The following is a 13,212-nucleotide window of genomic DNA, read 5'->3' as shown; positions in this document are numbered from 1 at the left end:
GATATTGTACAAGAAATAGATTGTTTAATTCAACTTAATGGTCTCTACTCAGAGCTTTCTTACTGTAAAGTAAAGCAGATTGATTTTACATTAAAGTCTTGAATCCGTGCTTACTGCTTCCAGGAACTTGCGGTGGCACCTGCAATACTAATTACCTTGGAGTTTTCATCCCGGAGGTCAAAGGTCAGCTCCAAGTTTGTGAGGAAGTGGTCTGCGAACTCTGGATACATGTCCAGCACTTCCACAATCTCCTCCCTCTGAATGGTGTGCAGGTCGCAGTAGCTCAGCGCCCGCACGTCTGCGCAGGACTTCCCCGGCTTTGTATACAGGTGGATCATCTCGCCGAAAATGTCGTTCTTACCTGAGAAAGAAACAGGCAATCAAATATAAATGAGCAACTCCAGTTAGCTAATTGGAGGACATAAGCTCCTATCTATTCTGGGCCTCTTAAAGAACAACGTCCGCAGAAGACTTTGGAGTTTATTTAAGTCGGCTGTATGTAAATGTCCAGTATGCGGTGTAGTATGTGATGACCTATAAAGAGAAGGGCCACCTGGCAGAGAAGCGTGAGAATGTTAAAGAGGCTAAAGGGCATCACAGTCATCTAAAAAAGGATTTACACAATGCCAGTCAGCCCGCATTGAAGTCACACAGGCCACATTCCTGTCTCTGTTTAGTGAGTAATGACCTACATGGAAGGGCCACAGGGTTTACCGTCTTCGCTTCAGTGGAGAATCTGTCTGAGGTCAGGGATTGTGGAGCCCCCACAGTTTCAATATGAATAAATAAATACATAATTATCAAATAAATGTAACATAAAATAGTGTAAAATACATAAACTAAACTATAACTATAACTATTGTAAAACTATTAAAACACAAATCATTATTTTATTTCTTCATTCTTATTTTCAACCCAGACAAAACGTAGCAAAATTTAAATTTATTTAAACAGAAATGTGCATTGAACACCCTTTTTGTGCACTGCCCAGCCTTTTTAATCCGGCTGTGTTTAAGAGATAATGTACCTCAAAGCTTGTTGCACACTGTTGGAGGAGGAAACTCCTGGGTTGGTAAACCCAGAAACTATACTGACATTTGAAATAAAATGTCTAGAATGAAATGAAAATGACTAAAACTCAGTTATTAGGAAAACAATGAAATAGCATTACATTTTAATAATTTGTTTGACCACTTTGGGCTTCTGCACAGGTATAAAATCTTATCAGGTCTTATAAATTATGAAAACGTCAAACACTGCTGTGTATTCATTTTGTTGGTGTTTGCATAAGGTCACAGTTGTTCGCAAATTGAGCTATTTGACAATGAATTATTTAGACCTAACATTGTGATCATAGTATTAGTTTAAGCCCCTGCATTTCCGAGTGTAGTGTAATGTAGCGTAATACATGACCATGTGACAGTGGTGTATGGGTACGATGTTGTGAAAATGGAGAAATCAGCAGTTCTCTTGCTGTAGCAGAGCAAATGTGCTGAGTTGTGTGTAACCTACAACTTTACCATCCATGCTTCTTGCTCATCGTGACCCTATTGTGTCACCGGTTTCCGCCAAAGCTTACTGGCTGCATGAAAACACTCATTAATAGAGAAACAAATGCATAAAGGCTCAGTAGGATACACCTGCCGACCACAGGGGTGAGAGCAGAGGAGGGAACAGGAGAGGAGATGAGATTTACCGTGATTACATTTGGATGCTGTCAATAACACTGTGCGGCTCAGTGGTTCCTGTCATCAAGCACTGCATCACATCACGCTGACAACCACATGCAACTCTCACCAACTTCCTGTCTCCCTCTGGCACTTAATTTCTCTCCTGAATTCCTCAATCTGCCTCCTTTCTTTTACTCTCCTCTTCTTTCTTTCCCATCACTTGTCTTTTCCTTCCACCCTGCCCACTCGCTCAGCTCTCCATCTCTTCCTGCTTCTATTGTCATCCATCTCTATTTGAAAGCAATCATGCTCTCTTTTTTTTCATCAATACAGATCTTCTGCTACCCTCGTCCCACCATGTGTCCTCCCCCACTCTTTTCTGTCCTCTCCCTTCTTCTGAGGCACGACTGTGAGGCAGCAATCACAATGTTCTTTGAAGTAAGTTATTACAACATACCCAACAGGGATCTCAGCTGCCAACCCAGCCGTATCACAGCACAACGGAGCCATCTTCATTTAGCTGGCCCACCCACGTCTACACTAATGGAGGCCAGTAAGTTAACCACGCTGGAGTGACAGGACTATCAGACGTGCTCTTTTGTGGTGGTTTTTGAAGTGTTTTTAAAATCCGTACTGGATCAACAGCAGCATTGACTGGACTAATTAGAAATGTTTAGACATTCTGTGTACAGGAACGCTGAATGAATGTCACAAAGCTTCTACATCACGAGTGTGCACTTGCATCGTCCTACGCAATGGCATTCTTTGCATTGTCAGATTTGATATCCTCAGACACAGAAAATCTAACGTAAGCCTTTTTTTTTTAATCTCTGAGCTGCAGTGAAAGGTACGTAGTGCTTAGCTTACAGTAGCTCAATACATGGATGTATCTGAGGTCTAATGTCAGGGTTGAGGTGAATAGCAGACCTACCCAGGATGGCCACTACAACATCATCCTTGAGGATTTCGATGGAGCCGCGGGAGACAAAGTAGAGCGCGGTGAGCACGTCTCCAGAGTGGACTAAGGTGTCTCCAGGTGGCGCATGGGTGGTCTTAAACCTCATAGCCAGGGCCCGGAGGCAGCCCTTTGTGGCTCCTTCAAATGCCTTACAGCCCTGTAGGAGGTTCTTGTTGAGGTGGAGGCAGATATCCGCCTGCAGGCACTCTGGGAAACCCTTCAGGACCTGAGTGTGAAACATGGGTCAAAGCAGACAAGATTGTGGTCAGATGTGATATGGAAGTGTTTTTTTTTTATGGTGCAGAGATTTAAAATGTGTCTTGAATTTTGGTTCGGGGTCAAGATGCAGGTCAAATTGACCAGATTTCCAGAGAAATTTGATACAATTGCCACTTGTGTTCTTTCCTTCTTCTCAAAACCTATTATACCCTGCAGTAGAAATAGCCTTTCACTGAGCCTTCAGCAGCTTTAGCAGCAGACGAGAGACAAGACAGAACATTTAGAGACTGAGAAGCTGCAGGTAAATGACAAACTCAAAACACAGGTTCAATATTTGTTGTGTCTTCTCTCTGTTTGTGATACTTTGGCACATTTATATACGTTTTTAAGAGTTTCACTGCCTTTATGTACTGTGATTATGAAACTAACCTATGAACTGTATATGTAGGAACCAAAAAGCAGAGACAACAATATTCAATATTGTCTCACAGAATGTCTGTATTGAAACATTCCTTAATACTGTTCACCATAATCTGCTACATAGTTAACAAAACAGAAAAAAATATTACAGATGATCAGTCAAGGATTCCTACCCATCCGAGTTAGCCTGGGAGACTGTTGAAAATACAACGAGAAATATTTGAAAATGTCATTTTAACATTAATTTGAACATTTTCTGTTAATTTAACATTTGTTTGCGAGGACTCTCTGATACATAAAAAATAATTATAAAACTTATAATACACTTACCCTTTAAAGACAAAGATACAGTGACCACTGACAAAACAACTAATGATCCCTGGACAACATGAACTGACTGGAAAGACCACATTTTCAAACTTTAACACCATAACAGACACTGGAAGGCGAGGAAAAGGGCTTCTAGGACACATAGGACAGTTGAAACAAGAAAAAACAAGTTTCTTATCTTTGTCATTCACACATAAAATACAATGTGCTAATGACACGAGCACAGCAAAAAGAAATGTAGCCTGTACTGGTTTTCTGGCTCTGACAGGCTTTTTGTTTGCTCGGAACAAAAAACTGATCAGTAGATTTGGAAAGGAAAGACTGAACAACATTTGGCAAGCGCAGGTGCCACCGCGGAGCGTGCAGCCAAGCCTCCCACAGTGGGAGGGAAACCTGGCAGTGCCCGGCGAGGCTGTGCCCACTCTCACAGGCGTGATTCACTCTGTCTCTGGTACCAGATGAATATCATGGGGTGTGTTTGAATACACAGATTTCATGCAAATAGGGACCTCGAGGCAGGCCACGTGCAAGTCTATTGGTAATGGACAATTAATGCGGCCTGGGAGAAACTTTCAGTGCCCTGTGTGTCATCTGCAGTAACTGGCATGCATAAGTAGATACTGTAAATCCATCTATGATGTGGCATCACAGCAGCCGTTTACAGTATGTGTTCATGTATGTACAGATAAGACACTTAGGGAACATGTCCTCCAATAACATGCATGTTTGGGACAATAATTAAACAACAGCATACTAAAACTGTAACGCTATCTGCACACAAAGCTAAAGGCTAACAATACTACTGGTATCAGACACAGCTAGATGAAGCTCTACCACTGAGGAACATTCATATCAACATTAGTTGTGTTCACACATGTACCTCCTGCTCTTACCAGAGTGGTGGGGTCATTCCATTTGATATGAGGCAGACATGGAAAAGACAAACTTATATAAGTACCATGAACAGTATCATGATGAGGAAAGTCAGAGTTACCGTATGTAGAAGCAGTAACTGTGGCTTTCATTTCACTTGTGGCTATGACTGAACATTGCACAGTATAATCGGGATGAAAACATTATACTATGCCAGTGACATAGCGAGATTGCTTCACGATGTGGTAAGAGCATTTTTTCGTGGGGGGACAGGAAACTGGGCAGAAATGGTTCAAAACATCAAACTCGCACAAATGATTGGAAAGAGAGGAGAAGCACCAGAAGAAAGCAACAATAAACTTATATTTTATTACCATTGTGTAAAAATAAATACCACACAAGCTAATCAAAAGACATACTGGTGCACACACTCCCTCTCGTACCATATTCATGTCGATTCCATTGGTGTACGTCCAGGCGTGTTGGAAGTACTCCTCTAGCCTCTGCCTCAGCGGGTTGGGGATCTGGTGGAAGCGGATGAACTCTTTGACCCGTAGCATCTGGAGGTGATACCTGGCCGTACCTGAATACAACCTCTGGATGATGGCAGACACGTTCCCAAAGATACTGGCGTACATTAGAGCTGGGAAAGAAGCCAATACAGGGGACCGTTGAGCCGTGGTGGCTTAGGCTGCTCATACACAGTGCGCACTGTACTTCCTCTTCTGTTTATTACAAACAAACTGCTGCTGCTTCCTTTCTCAACGAAATACCTACCTGATGTAATTTTAAAGCTTTCATGCACTGGGAATGCATTCAATCGTAATATTATCATTATAATGTCGTATTAGGGTTATAATAGCACATTTGAAATTCAATGTTTACCTATTGATTAGATCCTAATATTTAATTGCTTGAATCAGTGTGTTTATCTGTAAAAAGTATTGGTTATAGATAAGGTAATAGAGGGTTTGAGTAATTACAGGATTGGAATACATTATGTACTGTGACTCACATCCAATGAGCATGACGCAGATGGAAAAGATCTTCTCAGAGTTGGTGTTGGGGGAGACATTCCCAAAGCCCACACTGGTCAGACTGCTGAAGGTGAAGTAAAGCGCCGTGACGTACTTATCTTTGATGGAGGGGCCTGAGCTGGGGTCACTGTAGTTGTATTTTTTTCCTACAATGAATAACAATAGAGAAATTACAAAATGTGTTAGGCATAAAAAATGTTGACCTAAACGCTTTCCTTAAAAACAGAACTAAAATCAGAAGATGATCACCTATCGACACCCCCAGGTTGTCCAGCCAGCCAATCTTATGCTCCAAGTAAGGTTTCTCCACGTTGCCAATGGCGTACCAGATGCAGGCCAACCAATGGGCAATGAGGGCAAAGATGCACATGAGCAGCATGAGGACGGCAGCACCATACTCTGAATAACGGTCCAGTTTACGGGCGACTCGTACCAGCCGTAGGAGACGGGCAGTCTTTAGCAGACCAATCAGAGTGGTGGTCTGAAAAATAAACAGAAAAATATACAGGATTTAGTCAGTAAAGGTTAAAATATGCTAATATCTGCTGTGTTGTCCCAAAGGCTTTTATGGGCCTCGGCTTCCTCCTTCCCTCGTGGTATCGGCTGGTGAATCTGGGGACCTGGAGTCCATCGGGAGATATAGGGAGCTCTTATGTCCTTCTTGGACATTTTCTGCTTCCTGTTTACACCCAGATTATTTGTAATGCGAGTTATTTGTGTCAGGACTTGACCCATACATCTCTTCTGTACATCATATTGTTGCCATCTTAATGTCAGAAAGGTAGTGGTTATGTTATTCAAGTTAAGGTAATAGTTTAATCCTGTTGTTTGTGTAGTTGTGGAGTTAGGTTTAGTATTTTAATTTGGGTAGTTTATTTTGTATAAAAATCTTATTTCTAGTCAGGGTCTTTGATTTGTTGCTTCTTGGCTCTATTAATTTTAATTTATGAATAAAAGAATCAGAAATTGTACTATTTGACTGTGTTCGAAGAAACACTCAAATCATCAATCAAGTATGAGTACAACAAAGTAAAAATACTCCATTACGAGTAAAAGTCCTGCATTAGGTTAAAGTACAAAGGTATTATGGGCAAAATATACTTAAGTATCAAAAGTAAAAGTGCTGGTTCTGCAGTAAAAGGTTACCTGTGACTGATAATACTGATGCATCAATGTAAGCAGCTTTTTACTGTTTTACCTACTTTATATACAGTTTGATAGTTAGGTCCAGTGGTTTGGGCCCCTACTAAGGGTCACAAGATAAATCTGAGGGGTCGTGAGATGATTAATGGGAGAAAAAACTAAATATTGGATAATTTTACCTCTTTGTGCTTCAAACTAGAAATGTGTGACTTGACGTCTATAACGCCTTTTTCCCAGTAATCAAAGTGAACAAGTTGTTTGTCTGCTTCCAGAGTCAAGGGTTGAGATCAGGGTCATGAGGACGATAGGCTCAGGATTAGAGACACAAAAACATATGTAACTTAGGAATGCTTAATCTTATTCAAACACCACACATACTAGACACACAGACTAGATAGTGGATCATTTCTGCTGGTGTAAAAAGATCATTCAAGGTCTCAGCATCCTTCAGTGTCAACATAACTTCACTGGCTAAGACGGCTGCAAATCATGAAATTCAGTATGGAACATTTAGTGGAACAGGCTGGCATGCAGAGAGGGAAAGTTTGGTGATTCATTCATCTGGCCAATGATGAAACTTGGAACCTTTGTCAAAGCCAGTCAATGGAGAGATGACAACCCATCACACACACACACACACATGCATACACACAGATACAGACACAAACAGATTTGCATGCATACATTACAATGTACACACACTGCCTTCTGTTCTGTTTAATTCAAAGCACTTAATCCTCCCGTCTCAATTTTCTAGCCGGACTAAATTAACACACCGACTATGGGAGGGGGAGTTGGGGAGAGGGGACCAACATACAGCCATGACACAAGTCCCAATCTATTAGTGTCGTGCAATCTGTAAACACAATAAGTGAGACTTAGAGAACGCTAATAGGTCTTACCACTCCCGATCGCGCCTGACAATTATCCTAATATCCTTGGGGAAATCATTACCTGCAGTCTCCGGCAGTAATTGTGCTTCCTCACGTCTATACTTGCTTATTTGGGCCTTTTGTACAGGTGAGAGTAAATATGACATTCCACGTATTAAAAGTAGGAAGGGTGGTGTTTTTTTTTTTTTTTTGGTAGAAAAATGATTCATGAGGGAGAGTGCGTCTCCGTCATGGTGAGGAAGAATGCTGTAGCTGCTTTTGATGGCTCCATTAGAGAGCCTCCGTCCTCCCAATCTAACCCCTAAATCACCGCCATCATTCACTGCTGTGCATCCGGCCAGCGCACCCTTTCACTGACAACTGAGCGAACAGTGAATGAATCATATATAGAAACAGATGAGCCCTAAATTATCCAGTGAGCGTCGCCTGTGAACATGCACTGCCTTAGGTGTAGTGCTACTCAGTCTGTCTGAATGACCTGTGCAGATGACACAGCACATGTTGTATTATGTGGCCCACACAGTGTAATGTTGATTAAAATCTGGGCTTACAGTAAGTCGGAGGCGTTTTGGGCTGAGGAGTGAAGCTAAAGCTCCCATTAGCAACCAGCTGTATAAAACATATCCGCCGAATATCCCTTTGGCCATCTGCCACTGCGACTTTCTAGGCTTGCCTGGCCACTTTAGAACACCAAGAGTCACCAAGGTTGTGATGTAACCTTTTCACTCTGTACATGGACACAACATAGTATAAATACACATCCAGCTGTTACGGAGCAACATTAGCATTCATTTAGAGTCGTGATTGTGTCCACCTGATGAATGCAAGCCCAATATTTACTCTCCTTTTAGCCCTGTTTGGCTCTCCACAAACTCGTAAGGGAAATATCTGACTCTTTAGCTGCTAAATGCTCCACTATTTTCAGCAGCTAATCTCTGACTGTGTCTGTCTGCTGCTGATACTGCAGAACTCTTTCACTGAAAACAGCAGCCTGCTGCAGCAGAAACAAACACTGACGAGAGCAGCGAGGCTGAACCAAAGCAGTAAAGTTGTTATGAAGCTCCGTAGAGCTGAGGGGAACTGCAGAGTTGGTGATAAATCTCTGTGGGTTCATCACTGCGAGCGACACCTTTCACATCGGTGCTGTCTTGTGATACATTGTAGATATAAAAAATATTGAGTACTGCAGCTTTAACCATGTTCCTAACTCTTGCAGCCCATTTGCTGTCAAAATTTCACACATGGTCATATTCTCTGAAAAGGTCACGAGTCAACAATATTGTTTTGCTTATTCAGCTAATTAAAAAAAACAACAGACTTTGCACAACTATATTATTGTCTAAATTCAATTTAAAGACAATTGAAGCAGGGCAAAAGTGAGACTGCGTGGGGTGCTTGTTAACAATGAACCTGCCTCCTCTTTCTGCTTTGTTTAGCAGAAGTTAAAAAACTGGAGTGCATTTCTGTTCAAAAAATTCATTCAAAGGCAAAAAGGCAATGCACATTTCACAATCTGACAAGGGGGGTGATGAATTAAACAACAGCTTGTTTAATTTGCATGAAAATATATATGGAAACTTATCGTAGAGCTCCTATGTGAGCCCGAGGATGGGATCCAATCAGTAATAATCATTGACATGATCAACTTTCTGGAACTGCTTCATTGACAACAAATAAAAACACTGTGGATTGTGGTTTATGTTAATTACTGAGCACTGAGAGAGATTGTGAGTGTTTAGGACGGCTGAAGCAAGTTCATATTAAAGCTCATATTAAAGTAAAATCACCCATGCCCTTAGACATTCAGGGTAAGAAGTCTTGGCTTAGTTCAGAGCTATTTATTGCACTTGTTTATGTGCACAAATCTACTCTAGTCCGCCAAGTATTAATGGAAAATTATATTTTAATTTTGGCTCAGAGCAGATTTTCACACTAAGCCTCCATAATTTGCAATTACCAGAAATTTGAACACTATATACATGTGAATATGGACATGATAGGCAAATAATAGCATCTTATCACAACACGACGTTGATATGAAAATAAAGCAGGAGCTCAAATGACTCCTGTAGGTAAATTCAGCACCACACAATTTCTTCTCATTTGCACACTGAAAAAAAAACCTCACACCGGAGATTTCAACCTGCCATGTTTCTAATGAAATCAGCAAAAAAAATCTTAACATATTGTCAGAGATGGTTTCCAGGCAACAAAGGTGCACGAGATTATGTCTAAAAATAGTCCCCGTCTCTGCACAAAGAGCTAAAATAACACATCTTAAAGACGAGCTAAAACTGTGCATGGATGTGTTATTTTCAGTTTCTTCTGGTGATTGGAAGAGCTAAAAATACAACATTTTGTCGTTCTACTTGTCCTGTCACTGTGTGCTTTGGACGCAAGCTGTAACGGGAACACACATTCTGTCACAGCATCAGTCATCTAGCTGTATGACGAGGACATACATTGTGCCGTGGTGTCGCTCAGCTGTCTGCTCTTTTTTCTCCACCTGCCAATCACTGCCAGCCACTGGCCACGGACTCCCTCACAGGAACACACACCTAATGGTAAATAATGACTCGGCAAACCAACTGACTGACATTATGGGCAACACACACATCAATCTGGGATGTTTTTTGTGTGTGTGTTTGGGGGGTGTTACATCACGTATCCTGGCATCTGGCATTTAAAAACATTTTAGTAGATGTATGTGCTTCTCTTCTGTTTGCTTTTTTAAACTAAAGCAAAAGATAGGGGCCATACATAAACAAAATAGCTCCTCGCAGGCAGAGTGTTTAGGGAGGCTGAGATCTTTTTAACTCATTTGGATCGCCTCAGGCCCTTCCAGTCTGGCTCTGATGGAGAGAGAGTAGAGGGAAGCAGATCTGACAGCTGAGCATCAAATTGGTTTATTGGTCTAAACATGGGAGAAATGTGCTCAGGAACATGACAACTGGAACTGTGGCCCCACGCCATGACACAGGAGTGACCAGGGAGGGAATCAGCTTTGCTGAGTAACAAAGCAGAGTGAAAAGGTGCTCTTGAATTTGTGCTTCTTTAAAAGAAGTATTAAGATACATGACGCCAAAAATAAACAGTTTCATTTTGTTGACAGAATAAAGATCAATGAGTGATTGAGAGCTGTAACCCACAGCAGTCTATACTGAACCCAGTGTGCTGACACTCAGCCTTCACAGCCATCTAAAGCCAGCAGATATCTGTTCCATCTGTAGTCTCTAACTGAAGTGATGTTGCCATGTCAAGCCACAATTGTGCAAGGCAGATCCACTGGTTACATTTTGTGCAACAAGCACCAGACTGTTCACAGAAACCTGTGCTTATGTCCACATCAAATGTGTCAATATAATTCATTATTTTACAATTTCTACTGTAGAACACAGACGTGTTGAATACTAACACCTTGAAAACAGTTAAAACAATTCTGTGAAAAATCATAGATCAATTAAACTTCTTTGTCCGCTAATAACTCCATCAGGACCGTCCGTTCCTGCTGGTCCTGCCCCTGTGTCTCCATCTAAAGCAGTCAGCTGTCATCTTCTCTCTAATGACTGTAGCCAAAGCACCGCCTGGAGCGCGCTCTCTCTAGATATATAGGGATGAGCGAGTACACCGTTATCTGTATCTGTATCTGTTCAACCAACTAAATTATTTGCATCCATACCAGGAATGGGTGGGGCTTAAGGTGGACGTGGGCTGGACTATCAGAAGTTGCTATTTTTTTATTAGAAAAGAGCCTCAGAATTGAACTTCAGAGCAATGTTGATCAGAATAGTAAGAGAACTGTTTACAGAACCAATTCTTTGATAAAACCTGATATATTTACTGTATTACAAAACAGATATTGTCACATTTTACTACTCACATGATACTAAAGTGCATTATCTATACCGAAGTACTCTCTCAACCCTAATAAAATATTCTTCTTCCAGGTTTATAAAGATTAAGCAGGCAACTATTTTGTTGACAGATTGTCAGCCATTGTTTTTTTTATTAAAACTCTCCACAGGATGCAGTGAGTTATTGTTTTTTCTATTTGATACCATTTGAATTATTGTTAAAGGTATAAAAAGACATCAGTTTTTTCCACTTTTCTCTTATTGTCTATTTCTGTGTCTTTCTTTTTCTTGTAAGAAATTCCAAATTGATGAACAGGCTGACTGATTTGTTGATTGATTGAGATTCTAACAGCCTACCTCATAATCAAGGTATCATTATCCCCAAACTAATGATACTGACTGATTACTCCCCCCCCCTTACCTCATCTGATCCTGAGCCAAAGATGAGCAGGTCGAATGGGATGGCTGCTACCATGTCTATGAGGAACCAGCCTTTAAAGTAGTGGATGGCGATCTTGGCCGGGTGGCTGACCACCTCCTCGTTGATGTTGACATATGTGGTCCTGAAGTTTATAAGAATGTCCACAATGAACATAATGTCTACGATCAGGTCCACTACGTTGAGGGGTGAGCAGGAGTAGCCGCACTCCCGCCTCCTCTGCTCCTCGATGTCGTTGAGGAGGAAGGCAGCAGAGTAGGGTGTGAAAATGGCCGTGTAGATGACCAGCAGCAGGATCAGCCAGTCCCACACTGCTTTGAAAGGACTGTAGTGAAGGATGGTCCACTTGTCCATGCGTGGCGTTTGGAGCTTGTACTCAGGCAGCACGTCTGCACCCAGAGAAAGAACCTGAGGAGGAAGATGGAGAATTTATCTACTTATTCAATGACATTTTATTAGTCTTTCTGCTCTGCTTTCAGCCAAAACCATTTATATATTTGAGAGACAGGTCATTTAACAATGTCTGCTGCATGTTTCTGTCTTGCTTTAAAGAAGCACTTCACCGATTTTACACATACAAATTATAACCTAATGTTGCCTGAAGTCTGATAAAATAACTCTGAAAACAAGGTGTGAAGCTTGAAAGATGGGGACGGTTATGAGGAACTGAACATCTAAGAAAAGAGGCTTTGGCATTGTGGGAAATGTAGGTAAAATTCATAATATCACAGCCTCTGCTTCTTAGATTTTGACTGATGACAGCAGGAGTATATTCAAGATGCATGTGGTTCAAGAAAATAGGTTAAATTCAGTCAAATGTATATATAGTGCATTATAAGCCAACATGAATTAGCATTTGTGTTCTTCTGTGTGCTAGTATGTGGCATTGCATTATAACCGAAGATTAGGTAAAGAAAAGGTCATGTTTGCGGTCATGTGAGTAATCTGGCTGTAGGAGCTGAACTTCAGCACTAAGACTGTACATGCTGTACATAATGTACAACCTCAATGAACCTGCAGTTCAACATTATCTCCTGACTAAAAGAAAACCTTACATGAGCAGATTACTTGAGGCATACATATGACACTCACTGAAATAAATATTTCATGTGTTAAGTGAAGGATGAAAAAAACAGCTTCTGGTTTAATAATTTGAAATTTTAACTATGCATAAAAATGTATTTCACATATATATACAGGAGGAGGCTTCTTTACAGCCATGGTTTCAGAACCTTGAGAAAATCCTGAGATTACAGCTGCTGCTGCTGCTGGGAAATAACATTTTCTATCATGATCTCTTGTAAGATAAAAATACCTGGTGAAGTAGTGCATAACTTCAGAACATCAGAACAGAAAGTCAAACAGCAGTTTCAACA

At 41.1% G+C, this 13,212-nt stretch overlaps 1 protein-coding gene across 1 annotated transcript in view; it reads right to left on the bottom strand.

Annotated features, from left to right (window-relative positions):
* Nucleotides 1–13,212, bottom strand: part of kcnh7 (potassium channel, voltage gated eag related subfamily H, member 7) — a 58,899-nt gene that overhangs the window by 11,031 nt on the left and 34,656 nt on the right. Inside the window, exons 8-13 of the mRNA XM_035677485.1 lie at nucleotides 11,819–12,244; nucleotides 5,757–5,988; nucleotides 5,486–5,653; nucleotides 4,914–5,113; nucleotides 2,602–2,854; nucleotides 156–361 (exon numbers count right to left, since the gene is read on the bottom strand). Of these exons, the coding sequence (XP_035533378.1) occupies nucleotides 156–361; nucleotides 2,602–2,854; nucleotides 4,914–5,113; nucleotides 5,486–5,653; nucleotides 5,757–5,988; nucleotides 11,819–12,244 (1,485 nt within the window). The remainder of the gene's footprint in view (nucleotides 1–155; nucleotides 362–2,601; nucleotides 2,855–4,913; nucleotides 5,114–5,485; nucleotides 5,654–5,756; nucleotides 5,989–11,818; nucleotides 12,245–13,212) is intronic.

Source organism: Morone saxatilis, unplaced genomic scaffold (assembly GCF_004916995.1).
Source record: "Morone saxatilis isolate NCDOM2014 unplaced genomic scaffold, NCSU_SB_2.0 Contig6, whole genome shotgun sequence".
In the NCBI taxonomy this organism is placed as follows: Eukaryota; Metazoa; Chordata; class Actinopteri; family Moronidae; genus Morone; species Morone saxatilis.
Note: the sequence above shows the minus strand (reverse complement) of the source record. Positions and strands in the feature narration are given on the sequence as shown.